General features: G+C 38.3%; 1 protein-coding gene across 1 annotated transcript; it reads left to right on the forward strand.

The window, feature by feature from the left end:
* The first annotated feature begins 3,261 nt into the window (after positions 1 to 3,261).
* On the forward strand, positions 3,262 to 10,627 carry LOC111341249 (uncharacterized). Its single transcript, XM_088748693.1, has 4 exons — positions 3,262 to 4,102; positions 6,722 to 7,051; positions 7,890 to 8,023; positions 8,120 to 10,627. Exons 1-4 carry the CDS (start codon positions 4,030 to 4,032, stop codon positions 8,768 to 8,770), a joined length of 1,188 nt encoding a protein of 395 aa, XP_088604819.1. The 5' UTR covers positions 3,262 to 4,029; the 3' UTR covers positions 8,771 to 10,627.
* Positions 10,628 to 15,313: the final 4,686 nt, after the last annotated feature.

Genomic DNA, 15,313 nt, shown 5'->3' on the forward strand with positions numbered 1-15,313 from the left:
AAGTTTAACTTCTGCTCGTAGTCGTTCGTGCATATTCCTCCAAAAAGGATTACGAGGATTTAGAATGGGAGAGAATAAAAAAAATCAGGGAGAATTAATCATGTTGTATGAAGAACAGGATGGATTTCCATATGATTTTAAGCTGTTCACCCGCGAAAGAATAGCAAACTATGAAGACCGAAGGCGGAAGTGTGCCCAGATATTGTTGTGGGGGTTTCTTTCACTCGCTTGGTGAATTAACAAGAGGTACCAAAACTCTACACTTTTCTTCTTTTATTCTCTTCTCTTCTATTGTTGCTACTACCTTCTACTACCACAGCCATTTCTCTTCTTCTGACTTTAGAGAGGAGTGCCCTCTCATTTAATGTAAAAATCACAGACATGTTTGGGTTAGCTGACCGTGGCAATTTCCAAAACAGGATATTCAATGTGGGTAAAACTTAAGGTCAGTTTTACCAACCCAAACATGACCACCTAGCGAACTAGTTATCCTCAACCATAACAAGCGATTAAAATGTCTAGCACGGTAAGAACTGAGCCAAGTTCAAGCACGCACTAAAAATAAATGATCAAAACTATAGATTCATCAAAATAGCAGGTAGGGGCGAAAATGCGAGACTTAAATAAAACACAAAGTAAACCCAAAAATACTCGAGATATCAATCCTTGAAAATGTTCTACAACAATATGTTCCTCAAATCGTTTACACGAATAAGCTTACTGGATTCAAAACGGTTTTCGGATTTAATTATTGTCGAGTGCGATTTTCGAACTATTGAGATACTCCGAAAAAAACCAAAAAGCATCACCGGGAAACATCGGGTCAAAACTGGGTTCAGATCGGAATTCTAATGTTACACTCACTCACTCAATCATGTCGACAGCATATGTGGCATCACCTCCTATAGAAGGCAGTAGCCACAACAAAGGTGATGGGAAGGCGCCTCCCATAATTTTTTTTGAGTCATGTCATGAGTCCCGCACAGCGTGGAGAAGATTAAAAACTACGAAATGAAATTTGGCATTCTGATCCTTACAGACATGATGCGTTGCTTGAAAGGACACCGACGCAAAGAAGCTAAAAACGTTAGTTAGAAAACAACGCGCATACAGCCATGCCAATCTGCAAGAATGTTTGCAATGTCTTCTGGGATCTAGCTCGTGAAAAGCAATGAACAGGCCCACTTTCTGCAAATAATTTCCTGTCATTGATGATTTTATTCTTTACCTGACCGAAACTTTCTTGAGCATCAAACTTAACAATTCCTTGTAACCAAAAAATCCAGCTAGACTAATCCCGCGAGGTGTATTTTTCTTAGCCCGGCTTCTGATGGACATTTTAATGTGTTTTTCGAGTTTTAGGGTTTTGTAAATATTTTTGGTGATTTAAAATAAAGCCGAAAAAAATAAAAGACAAATCCGGCTTGATGTATTGCGTGACGTAATTATTCTTATTTGTTCTCTTGTTCTGTGACTCTACTCATGGGTACATAAAAGTGAAAGAGGTCGTGAAAGCAACAACTAGAAGATAGCTCCCAATGTGTGGTTGATAATTATTTAAGGTATAGTATTAATTTGTAATAGTTCGGAGCTTTTTACAATTGAACTATTAAACTAATTGGGAATGTTGCATTTGTTTAATCTTCTGGTTTCGGCTGGAAAAGCGTGGTGGCCTAACGGTCGTGGTGCCCTAGACATCCTACAGGTGTGTAAATGGGTGGAGGCGAATTTATAACGGGGAGTAATCATGTGATGGACTAGCATCCCATCCAGGGGGAAGGGAGAGTAGAACTATTTCGTCGCTTAGGTTTTGTGGGCTACTGGCTTGACGCAGACCTTTATTTAATTCTAATACGTGCATCTCCATGAACAGTGCAGATAAGTGTTTTTGTTTTTTGGGACCCTCAGAGAAAAACTCCGTATTAAGTTATTTAATTAAGTTGTGAACTTGCCATTAATTTTTAGTGATCAATATTCTTATTTATTTCTTCATTTGCTTTTATTTTTTTTATAATTTGTTATTTTTCGGTCATTCCAGGAATTCCGGGTATTCCGAGTATTCCGGTTCCGGTTTCAAATTCTGGCATTCTATACACCTTTGCGATAATGGCGGCGGCCGAGTGAAGACTAAAACTAGTGCGTGGGGACGAGGCCACCCGGGCATGGATTTGTGCACTTGTGAGCGCTTGTCAAAAAGTTTCTGGCACAATTTAGCAATCAAAAAGGCTTTATTTCTCAAAGAATCGACTACTAATATAGCTAAGGCCCAAGCTATGTACAATGCCATGCCACTGCTGTGTTCCTTTCTGTACTACTACTAGGGGATATCGCGACGAAAACGGTTAAAAAATATCTTAGTTCAAGTTTTCCAAAGCAAAACTCGCCAGAAAGCAATGGCTTCATGCAATCCGTCGAGAGGAAGGAAAAAACTTCAAAGCCTTGGACTCAACCATGGTCTGCTCGCACCATTTTAAAATGAAAGACTTGAAGAAAACTATTGCGGGCAAAATATGCCTTCAAACCAATGCTGTACCTTCGGTCTCTCAGTGGCGTACCTCGCTGCGCAAAAGGAAGCCCCCATGTCAAAGATTCACTAGTCCGGCAACTACTCATCAATCATCCAGGGCTTTATTCATGGTGTGCACAGAAAGCAGCGTAAATGATAAATCGAATGAACAGCTTGAGAGTCAGATTACAGCTGTAGAATCTAATGAAAACAACGTCGAAAATGAGGCAAAGAGAAAAGATGTCGAAGTCAGACCGATTTGGTCGAGTCGAAGGATGCATGTCGCGCTTGTGAAACATTATGAAATGAGAATAGAAGAGCTCCAAAGAGAAATAGAAAGCATTTCAAAGAAGAATGAATGTTTAAAAATTTTTTTTTTCTATTGAAAGATTTGGCGCCGACAATTCTGCTGTGTCCTTCTACACTTCGTTTCCTAAAAACGCTGTTCTAATGGAAATCTACAATTATCTAGACCCTAGAATGTGTTATAGGATTGTTTAATTCCGCTCTGGTAAACAGAGGCATCTTCCGACGTGAGTAGCCCCACATAGATTCAGGGAGGAACTTGACGGGAACATGTCGTTTAGCGGTGCAGTGTGAACTTGTGTTGTTTCCTGAGCGTAGCTAATTTCGTTTAGAAGAAAGATTGTTGGGATCAGGATCAATATGTTTTTATCCTTTCCACTCTTGATGTATTCAAGGACCCTAAATTATAAGAAATTAGGTCAATTTAAGCGTAAGGAATCACGATTGACAATTTTCTCAAAAAATCAAAACACCTCGAAGTACGCATCTTGTGCTTGAAACTAGCCTTTTCACAAGCTCTGCTTTTATCTTTAAGCTTTCGCTGGTTCACCTCTGCACTTCAACCAGAATCTCAAGTCCTCAGTCTTCAATTGTGAGGGATTTCTATCTCTTAAGGAAGTTCCAGGAATGTAATTTTCGGTGAAAAAGCTCCAGGAATTGTGAGAGTTTGTATTCGCGTCAGACGCATATGTGTTGCCCGGGTGGCCTCGCTTTCGTGAAATTATTCATAAACAGTCTCAGACCTCCATCGGATTTTCCGCCATTATGGCAAAGGTGTATATTTTCCAAACTACCAAAAAAAAAAAAGAAAAAGAAAAAGAAAAAAAAAACAACCGAATATAAGAGCTTTTTTATTCGCTTGTATTTCACAGAGTTTAACTAATAATTTTTTTTTGTCATTTGATGCTGCTTATAACTACTGAAACAAGTATGCAAAGAGTTCTTAGGGAAAGCGAGTAAAAGATAAATATAACCTCCTGAGGAGAAAACTAACAAAATAAACTTCTTCAGTACATATCAGTTAACCTCACAGTGTCTTTGTGACGTGCGGGAAAACATCTTTCATATGTCCAAATTTGATATGCTGACACGTTTCTAGGAAGTGTAGCCTCAAATTGGTGGCACATCTCAGTCGAAAAACTGCTGTTAAGCTCCTCGGTTTGCTCGACAGTTCCAAAACATCGATAGGATTTCTTTTCAGCTGGCATTGTGCAGACATGGTAGTTTTTCTTCACTTGTTCCTTATCTATATGGTTCTTCCCCTTGGAAAATTTCAGTCCTGCCCAGATGGTATGTTTTAAAGCTTGCATTTGTTGATAATAAACATTTTTTTTCTACTCTTAATTTCTCAGCTAAGCTATATATCATAAACAAAATGGAAACGCACATTTTCCAGGACTGAAATTCTCGTATATAGAGGCCTAACTAGCGAAAATGTTACTCTCGTCGCCTATTTTAATGCGCTGTCATCTCTTCTTCATTCAGAATTATTCTACATTTTTTTTTCACAATATGCGAACGTGTGCTTGCAAAGATTTTAGTTATGATCGAACAATAACCGCAGATATTTAATTGGTTATCTTTTTTAAAGCTTGTAGCCTCGAATTCTTTTGAGAAACTCATATAAAGATCCGCTAAAGTTTTATTAAGGTCATCTAAAATTAATGAACATATTTTCGCAAATTCCTTGCTCGCACGAACTCAAAGAAGAGCTTATAGTTACCCCACAATCAGGGAAATAAAAATTGATGTATTAAATACGTGGAAAGGAAACTGTTTGAATTCGAAAAATTGCTTATATTTTTCAATTGTCCTGTGGAAATAAGAACCTCTCTTTGGGCACATTATTATTCGCCGGTGTCATATTTAGGATATATCAACAAAGTTGAAATGGTAAATTGGCCACCGTAACGATTACAAAAGTTTACGTTTCGAGCGTTAGCCCTTCGTCGGAGCGAAGGTGTCATGTTTAGTTGACACTTGTTTTGAACTGAGGAAAACCGGCGCAGTAAAATTTGTACACTTCGAAAACATATTGCCGACAGGTGTAAAACATATACCAAACGCTTGTCTTGTAATTTCTAGAACTTGGCATTCGAGGCAAATTTTTTTCGTCATAGCAGCCTTCCTATGTTGTCTAAAGCAATTTTTGCAAGCCTGTTGAGTAAGTTTTTTCAAAACTAATAAAGTAAGAGGGAGTTGTTGAAATGCAGGCAGAACAATTATGTTTCCAATGATGCAAAAGTAATACTGGCTGCGAATGAGTGAGAACATCAAAACTTCTCATTTGACAGGTGGCTAAGAGATAGATGACATGGATGTCTACTATCAACATATTGAAGTTTGTTATATTCTACAACTCTTTATTGGTGCAAATTCATAATTCAATTGAAATCGATGCACAATGAAGCGACGGGAAGATTTTAAACTTCAGTAGCGGTTTCCCAGGCTTTTTTCTATTTCATTCAGCATGTACAGGTTTTATTATAAACAAATGTAATTAATATGGTTCATGAAAAAAGTCAAACAGAAGAAAGAGTTGCTTGAGGTGGGGAAAAAAATCAAGTGCTAAATTTGCTGCTTAGAAGCGAAAAAGAAACAAGTTTTCTGTATTTACGACGCCTGCGTAGTACATTTAGCATGCTTGAATCATTTTTTGCTTGAATTTACGACCAAAATGTGAAGCTCTGTGTCGAATATTCTGAAATTGTAAGATTTATAGACAAAATATTCAATTCAACAACACTCAAATAGTTTTTACTATTTAAAGAAGAGTTTCAAAGATCGCAAAGCCTCGCGTTACGTAAAAAAGTTCGGTTTCATTTCTAAGGCCATAACTCGTACTGCGTTATTGTTTTCTCAGATACAAGGAATATACGAAGTTCATATAACTTAACGGCCTGCTCTCAGTTGGCTTGTTAGCTCAATTGGTAGAGCGCTGCACTAGTATCGCAGAGGTCAGTGGTTCGAATCCCGTACAGGTCTGATTTTCGCTATTGCATAAATAGCGCTATCTACTGCGAGGATCGAGCATCATACGTTATTGTTTTCTGTTTAGATATTTACTTTATATCTTGAGCTTCAAAAGATGCATCTCTATCGGAATGAAACACCGCAAAACAATCTTAGCGAGAGTTCTGAAACTACTCGACTAAGCTAGACGGGAACTTACCAGCTGAAGTTAATCGCACACGTCGTGTTTTATATTTTTGTCTTTTTTGCTCTTTGGGTTTTGGTTTTTTGGTGTTTTTGCTATTTTATTACTCTTATAGTCTTACCTAAATATCTCTTTGGAGGTCTATTTCCCCATGAGCTCAAGGACTCCTGTACAAAATCACAAATTGAAATCAACCGCCTACCGTCAAAGCCACCCCCACCCTCACCTCCAGCCCCCATTCACTATTGACACCCTCATAGTACTACTGTGCGTAAGTAGAACAAACCACAGAAATTGACAATTACTACGAGAACTTGGAGATGACGAAGATATGAAAAGGATATCTTAAAACAAAGCTATTGCTCTCACAGTTCCGATGCATCGCTGAACGCTGTGTGAATATATAAACTTTTACATAAGCTTAAACGTTTCTCCCTCCATAGAAAATCCAAAGACATTCATCATCGAAGTCAGATGCATGTTTTTTTTCAGTAAAGCCTTTGGTCCCTTTACAACCCAGCCTAAATGAAAGCCCGCACTATTATTAATGCTTCGGCACGAGTTTTCTTCGCCAGCGGGAAAGTGTGAGCCCTTGAGGAAGAGAGCCAGCAGCGGTCCACTTGTCACCGATTCGTTTCAAATCTTCCCGGGGAGGAGAAACGCGGGCCAGTCTTGCTATGCTTATGACGAGGGCCTACTTGGAAGCTATTCACAGGCACTCAGACTATTCTTATTTTTTTTTACCTCTGCAGTATCCCTCAATCCAAGCCAGATGCTTCCGATACTGTATCCTCTCTACTTTCTACCTTTGCTCCCTCTGCGCAAGGCCGCTAGTTCGCGGTGTGAGACGGTTGAGCAGTCAGAGAGTGGAAAGGCTCTCAAAGGTCACATCTTAAAAAAAAAACGGGTACAAGATCCGTATGAGTGTCTGGTGTTTTGCAATAGCGAGCTCACATGTCAAAGCTACAATTACGTTAAAACTGGTCAAGTTTGTGAATTGAATAACAGAACCAAAGAAGCAAGACCCCAAGGTTTTGCCCATGATGAAACTAGATTTTACATGCGTCGGTGGAAAAACAGAGGTATGCAAAAAACAACATAGTCTTTGTTAGTATTATCAAATAAATGCGGTAAGTACAAAATAAAAAGTTGTTTACATAGTTCCTTCCACTTGGAAAATCATAACTAATTGTTCTTGATAAGAAAAGATTTTCAGCCATATATCTAATATTTAAATCTTCCATATGACGGTAGCACACTTTCAGCTACTTTTGATAAGGGAAGGTAGTATTGAAGAAAGGGCGAGAGATATAGACAGAAAGACATAAAGAAAGGGCCAGCTTAAAGCGCATTCAAAAATGGCAAAGGTCTGGCGCATTATCACAATATCACTAGATTAAAATGATATGTGACGAACTCCGCCAGCATTGTTGTGGGACCGAGGTGAAACTCAGATATATTTGAAACACATTCTGCAGAATGCGCGTGTATTTTATTATATTAAGGCCCAATTATTATATTAAAGAATAATTGAAGTGGAGAGGAGGGCGGGGAGAGGGCTAAGGGTGGGGGGGGGGGTGGGGAGATACTGAGCTAGAAGTATCCACTATTCAACAAAGGAAGTTGAGCTCAACGGTGATGAGAGCTTGATGAGGTTGGCCTATGGTATTTCCAAAGATGTTAGCTTCAGAGTAAGCATGTATTAACATTCTAAAAGTTTTACGCAATGAAACTTAACATCTCAGACGTAACCTTATAGCAGTCAAGGAGTTGTTGATTTCGAAACTATATTATGCGATTTGGTAAGACCACATTGGGGTATACCTTGTTGAAATGATCTTTGTTTCGTTAATAGAACGTAAATGGATCTAAATAGTAAATGCCATCGAGCGATAACCATTTCATTGCTCCTTTTTAAAGTCCCTTTAGGCTCCATTCCAGAGATGCCTGCCGAGTCTTGTAGAGAGATCAAAGCCAGCGAACAAGGAATAGCAGTCAGCGGTAGATATTGGCTGGAGCCCCTGGAGACAAAAATGAAGTCCAAGAAATTTCTGGTAACCAAATGATTATTCCTTACTTATAGAAAGTACACGAAAAATGTATTTGATCATAGGATGTAAGTTTGTATGAGGATCATAATTTCTCTACAGGTTTATTGCGACATGGTATCATTGAATCGGGCTTGTACTCTTCTCGCTCGATTTTCAAACAATGACACCACAAACTGGATGAAGGACTCAGGATACTGGTGGTACGACAGTATTGAAGACGTAAGAGAAACTGCTGATCCGTCCACCAACGTAGACATGATCTCGCCAGCGTTCTGGCTGATCAGTGGCAGTGAGTTTAAGATCACGCGAAGTGATGACTCTGAACACACTCCTTTGTTGCAAACAACAGGGAACTGTCTCAGCAGGCAAACATTCCGATCAAAAATCACTAGATACGGTGACTTCAGAAACGGTTTAGTTTGGTCTGATAGAAAGTGCTTGGGAAAGTGCAAAGTTCAATATGGTGGACAGTACCTAAAAACTGAGGGCTTCGGACAGGCTTCATGCAACGGTGACCTGCAAGCTGCTGATGAGGTCGGCTTCTGGTGTGACTGGGGCTGGAGTGGTTCTGTAATCATGATTGGAGGCGGCGGGGTGGGTTGTTCATCTGCTGACCACGGAATTGGGACAACGAGGGCGAAACTTGCCTCTTTTGAAATCAAGGAAAATAGGAGACCAGAATCTGACTTTAGTGATAACGCTTGGGGTAAAATAACTGAAAGTTACTCGTTGAATTTGTGGGTTTGCTAATGCATCCGCTATTGTATGATTTGCTTTTAAGTTTTCCCTTTTAAGTTCGGGACGAGTGAAATGCCGTTTGAAGTATAATTGAAGCGTGGATTTTTTCAAAATTTGTGCGTGAAATACGTGCGGTTGTCTTAACCGATAAGGGACCAAGACAGGATTTCTCCTTACGATATCAATAAAATATCAAGCAGACAAGTAATGAGAATAAGGAAAAAAGAGATTCAGGGGATGTTAGTTGATTGAATACCAGATTCTCCAAACTAATATCACAAGAATTGTATGGCGACAATAAGGAGAATTACTAATGAGATCTTGAACTGAGTCTAAACTAGAAAGTATTTTTCCTAATTCATAAATGTTACCGAATTCATAGATTTTAGGGTTTATTTATCAGATTAATAAGCGCTTACACCAGAAGAGTATCCGAATACCCAATCGTTAATATATGTCAATAAATCTGCAAATACTCCCTACTGAGTGGCTACAAGGCTTTTTCTTGCCTCGATTGATGACAACAAAATTACACCAAAAAGAGGGATCGAGTCAGTCAATATGCAAATTTAAGATGGACAGATGACGAATTTAAACTTGTGCTCGGAGTCCTTCGTGTATATTCTTCCGAAAGGATTGCGAAGGTTTAGAATGGTACAGTATCAAAAGAAGATATGAGGGAGAACTCGTGACGTTGTAAGAGCCACAAGATGGATTGCCATATGATCTTAGTCTGTTTAGCGGGGAAAGGATCGCAAATTTTATAGACCATAGGCAGAAATATCCAAACTCGTTCCTCAAATCGTTTACACGAATAAGCTTTCCGGATTCAAAATGGTTTTCGGGTTCGATGTTCTAACTTTAGGAGGGGGAGGGGGAGGGGATAGAGTTTCACATTTGGTGATTGACACCATTAACTGATATTAGACTCATTAAACAAACTGCAGACAGCATTCTTTGTCTTGGGGAATTTTAAAGCAGAATTACATCTCTTAACTTGCTTGAAGTGTTTTTTTCCGAATCATTCCCTCCGAGGAAGTTAATCTACAAATTTAAATAGCAACGCGGAGATTCATCTTTTGGATGAAAAGGTTTGACGGCCTGGGGTCAAGCACATAAATCGTACCTTGAAAAGCTTCTCAAGCTTCAAAAGCGAGCTCTTCGCTTTATCTGTTTCTGTGAGCGAAATCAGCTTGCAATTCCTTGATTTGTCGACGCCGGTGTCTTACCGTTAAAATTGTTGTATTATGAGCATTTAGCAAACCTTATGTCGGAAATAAGATACAGTAATGCTCCTGGAAACACTCCAAATCTTTTTCAAAGTATCTCTGATATTCATTCTTATAATACTCGATCCTTTGCCTGTAATATACTTTTATACACAAAGTTCCAGACTCTCAATTCAAGTGAAATCATTTTCTAGAATTGGAACAAAAATGTGGAAAGGAATGCCTGTATCTTTTAGAAAACTTTCAAAAGATGCCTTCAAGAGGAAAATAAAACAAACACTTTCTGAGATCTTAGCTTCAGAAGATTGTTATATTGATCTTCCAAAAATAGTTCAAGAAGTTAAGTTGAATTTATCTTCCTCTTGATTAATCAGTTGATATGTATTCAATTCTATCGTTTAATTAATGTAGCAGCAATCTCCCGTTAAGACTGTCGTCATTTAATATTAATAATATCATTAGTTTATCAGTAGTCTCTAGTCACTGTTGTCAATTCTAGCATTTTTTAGCTCTCTTGTTACTTTTAGCTGTATTTAGTGGTATCTATGTCCTGTAAACATGACCCGGCTAGATTAGCTTAGCTACCCGCGGGCATGTTACTGTACTTCTCTCTCAAAACACAATAAAATGTATGTATGTATGTATGTATGCAGGCATGCATGTATGTATGCATGCATGTATGTATGAAAAGATGATAATTATTTCCTTTCGTACAGACCAACTGACGAAATACTCAAATGAGTTTTGGGTGGGTAAGTATTGTTACGTTTAGCAAATAAGTGTCATTATGAGTGATTGATATCAATAATTCTATACATTGATTTAAAGGTGTTAGCTTACTATATTTCAAACCAGTTTTTCAGAAGAATCGAAAAGAGAAAGGAGTCATTGCATGTAGTCTGTTTATAAATCCGCAAAATGAGTAAAAACATTGAGCAAAGCCTTTTTGTCTTGGACAGGAAGTCGAGAAAACGGCTCTCAGCGACAGCGATACTTAACAACAGAGTTGACTTTATAATTTAAATATCTCTTCTTTTGATGCTGCTTATGATCACTAAAACAGGTACAAAAAGAGTCCTTAAGGATGGCGAGTGAAGGACGGAAATAACTGCTCGAGGAAAAAAGAAACAAATTCAAGTATTTCGGTACGCATCAATTAATCTGACAGCGTCCCTGTAACGGGCGGTGAAGCATTTTTCATGTATCTTGGCCAAATGTGATTGGCTAGCACGTTTCTAGGAAGTGTAGCCTTAAATTGGGGGTACATCTCATTCAGCAAACTACTGTTAAGCTCCTCGGTTTGACCAACAGCTCCAGAACATCGAAAGGATATTTTGTTCAGCTGTTTTTTCGAGGACATGGGAGTTTTGTTTCACTTGTTCCTCGTATCTGTGGTCCTCCCCCTCGTCCATACGAGATCGGAAATTTCGTTGGCTAGTGGGGGTCTGTGGCAAGCCCTCCCTCTCCCTTCCGCACATTTCGCTCGCTCCGCTCGCCCCAATACCCCCTCCTCTCCTCCAGGGCTTGCTTCGCAGGCTAGACAATTTCTATCCTGCCCAGATGGTGTGTATTAAATCTTGCATTTGTTGATGAGAGACCTTTGTTTTTCTCCTGTAGATCTTTCAGATTTGCAATTAACTAAAAACAGAAAGGAAACACATTTTCAAGGACTGAGATTCTCGTAGAAAAGGAGGCCTAACTAACAAAATGGCTACATAACTCATCGTCGTTTTTAAAAATATCCTCGATCCGTTTCTACAAAATGCGAACGTAAGTTTGCAAAGTTTCTAGTTATGAACGGAAAATCTTAGCAATCTGTTAACTGGTAATATCTTTTGCTGGTTATAATCTCAAACTCTTTTCAGACAAAAGATGTACCAAAGATTTATCAAGGTCCTCCAAAATTAATGAAAATATTTTCGCAAATCCGCGGAGATGTCTGGTGCTCGCACGCAGTCTGGGAAGAGCCTCAGTGTTTATGAAAAGCGTCGCACCCAGAGAAATAATAGTTTAGTTACTAATTGGTTGTAAAGGAATCGTTTTGAATTCGACCAATTGCCTCCCCTGTTTTTTACCTTCTCCTGCGAAATAAGAATCTTTCTTTGGGTACATCATTATTTGCTACTGTCATATTTAGTCATATTTAGTCGGCGTTCCATTTCTACACCCCGAAAACACTTGCAGACAGTTGTTAAATATATACCAAAACGGTTCTCCTGTAACTTTTAGAACTCGGCATTCGAGGCATATTGTTTCCGTTATGGCACTCTTCCTGTGTTATGTATTACGCAATTTTTGGAAGCTTAATGAAGAAGTTTTTCATTGCCAATACCAACAGACAGAAAATTTTTTAAATGCAGACAGAGAAATGATGTTACTTTTTAATAATGCGAAAGAAATACTGACTGCGAATGAATGTGTAACTGTGAACATATTAATATTCGTTATATTTAACAAATCTTTATTTGGAACATTTTCCTAATTCAATTAAAACCGATGCGCAATAAAGCGAAGGGAAGGTTTTACACTTCAGTAGCGGTTTCCGAGGGTCTATTTGATTTCCTTCACTATGTACACGTTTTATCCAATACAAATTTAATTGGTATGGGTCATGAAAAAAACAAACTAGAACAAAAACAAAATAAAGATCAAAATGTAAAATTAAAAATCTGGTCGCACTTGGCGCATGGATATCGTGAAATAGATGCAAGCAGGAAGTTTGCAGAGCACGAGAGAAGTATAAGAGTTGCTTCAGGTGAGGCCAAGAGATATTTCAAGATGAAAGCTTTTCTCAAAGCCTCTACGACCACAGATATAAAAATTCACTAAAGTTTTATCATGGTTATCCAGAATGAATGAAATATTTTCGCAAATCCGTTGATATGTCTGTGCTCGCACGCACTCAAGGAAAAGCTTTTGTCAATGAAAAGCCTCGCACTCGGGGAAGTAAAAATTGATGAATTAACTGGTTGGAAAAGAAATGATCTGAATTCAAGTAATTGCCTCTTTTCTTTTTACATTCTCCTGCTGAATAAGAGTCTCTCCTTGGGTATATCATTATTCGCTGGTTTTATGTTTAGTTGAAATCATTTGAGGAAACTCTCGTGGTTAAACTCTAGTACCAGGAAAACATATTCCTGACAGGTGTTAAGCATATACCAACACGCATATCTTGTAGCTTTTATCACTGGGCAGTCGATAGTGACGATAATAATATAATAATAAAGTATTTATATAGCGCTAGTATCCTCAAGGTTCAAAAGCGCTTAACAAGTGCGGCACAATAGTAAAATTATAAAAATGCTTTTTTAAAGAAAATTTTCAGTTTCTTTTTAAAAACGGACACTTAGAAGCTGTTCATAATATCGGACTGCAAAGTGTTCCAGAGTGTGGGGGCAGTGGAAGTTATTGTTTGAAGAGATCTACACCATGTTTGCTCATTAGGAATTGCACGCGCGCTCTGTCATAATAACTTTTAGGATAGGTGAGAAAATTGCGATTTGAAATAATGTACACAAGTTGGGAGTTTATGATTGAAAGGTCTAACCACTTATATTATTAGACTTAAATGGAACTTATTAAGTTTTTTGGGTACGAGTTTTTATCGGAGTTCGGTCTCGTCAAAGTTACACTTTTGTCGTATCATGTTTAACAAATGTGAATCTATTTGTTTAAGGTGTCCCGCAGAAAGTGAGTGAAATCAGTAATCAACCGCCAACCGTAAATCAAGTTTAGAACACAACCATGTATCATCTGCTAACAAGCTTCGGTAGTGACTTTTTGTTTTCTTTTGGTGATTAGAAAAATAAGCATTAGAGGCTGTTTATAATTGAGAAAGCCTTCTCAGCCTAGAATCTTTCGTTAACAAAAAAATGACAAGACCTGAGAAGACAGGCTATCTGGCAAATGACTTACCCCCCTACAACCCCTTAACCCGCAAAACAGTCTAATTCAGTCAAAACTCAAACAAAGAACAAAACAAAATCAAAAAATGGAAATAGTGTCTAGCGATAAGTTTTGAAACAATAGCCAATAATATGTGGCACTACCTCCTCCCACCCCAGAAAAGGGCTTCACATTAAGTAACAAATACTGTTTTCAGCTCCTTGTATAGATATGCGAGAAAACTGCATCTTTGGAATACCAAGTCATAAAACAGTTAAGAAATATAGCAATAATTTCTTAAAAAACCTGGGCAAATACAGGCACAAAAATAAGTTTCTTTCCAAAAGAATACCCGAATGAACACAAATTTGTGTCTAGTTATTTGTACTTCGGCACGAGCGTTTCGTATGAGGCCTTGAGCAATACGAGTCAGCGACGGCAAACCACTCGCCGATTTGTTACAAATCTTCTTCTTCGGGGGTCTTGCGCTTCTTATGATGGAGGTATACTCGGTAGTTATTTACAAGTACTTGTCAAAGCTACTATTACGTCAAAACTGGCCAAATTTGTGGGTTGAATAACAGAACCAAAGAGGCAAGACCTGAAGATTTTGTCGAAGACAAAACTAGATTTTACATGCCACGGTGGAGAAACAGAGGTATGGATGAAAAACACATAGTGTTTATCAGTATTGTTGTATTCAAGACTAGTACAAAAATGAAAAAAATGTAACTATATTATGCGATTTGATAGAGAATATACCTTGTTGAAATTAATGATCTTTTCTTGGTCAATAGAAGGTAGGTTCATCCAGACGGTAATTGTTATCGAACGATAACCATTTTATTGCTTCCTTTGCCAAGTCTCTTTAGGTTCCATTCCCGAGATTCCTACTGAGTCATGTGGAGAGAAATGCAAATTTAAGTTAGACAAATAGCGAAGTTGAACTTCTGCTTGTAGTTTTTCGTGCATATTCCTCCCAAAAGTATCACGAAGATTTGGAATGGGAGAGAATCAAAAAAAGATATCAGGGAGACTTCTTCATGTTGTATGAACAACAGAATGGATTTTGATACGATCTTAAGCTGTTCAACTGCGAAAGAATAGCAAACTATGATGACCGTAGGAAATGTACTCAGATTCGTTTCTCAAATCGTTTACACCAATAAGCTCACTGGATTCAAAACGGTTTTCGGATTTAATGTTTATCGGGCGCGAATGTCGAACTACTTAGATACTCTGAAAAAAGCCGATAGGTATCACCGGGAAAAATAGGGTCAAAATTGGTTTCAGATGGAAATTCTATTGTTACACTCTCACTCACTAACTCACTCACTCATCTGGACAATATATGTAGCACGCCCCTTTTAGAAGGCAGTTGCCAGCCACAACAGAGTTGATGGGAAGGCGCATCCCCTATAATTTTTGTTGAATCAGGTCA

The sequence above is a fragment of the Stylophora pistillata genome, chromosome 2 (genome assembly GCF_964205215.1).
Source record: "Stylophora pistillata chromosome 2, jaStyPist1.2, whole genome shotgun sequence".
NCBI classification, from domain to species: domain Eukaryota; kingdom Metazoa; phylum Cnidaria; class Anthozoa; order Scleractinia; family Pocilloporidae; genus Stylophora; species Stylophora pistillata.

Bases quoted from the DNA above. Each gene is read 5' to 3' on its own strand.
- LOC111341249 (XM_088748693.1), top strand. From the start codon at position 4,030: ATGGTAGTTTTTCTTCACTTGTTCCTTATCTATATGGTTCTTCCCCTT. The intron at 4,103-6,721 runs GTATGTTTTAAA...TTACCTCTGCAG, and splicing joins ATTTCAGTCCTGCCCAGATG to TATCCCTCAATCCAAGCCAG. The intron at 7,052-7,889 runs GTATGCAAAAAA...TCCTTTTTAAAG, and splicing joins GCGTCGGTGGAAAAACAGAG to TCCCTTTAGGCTCCATTCCA.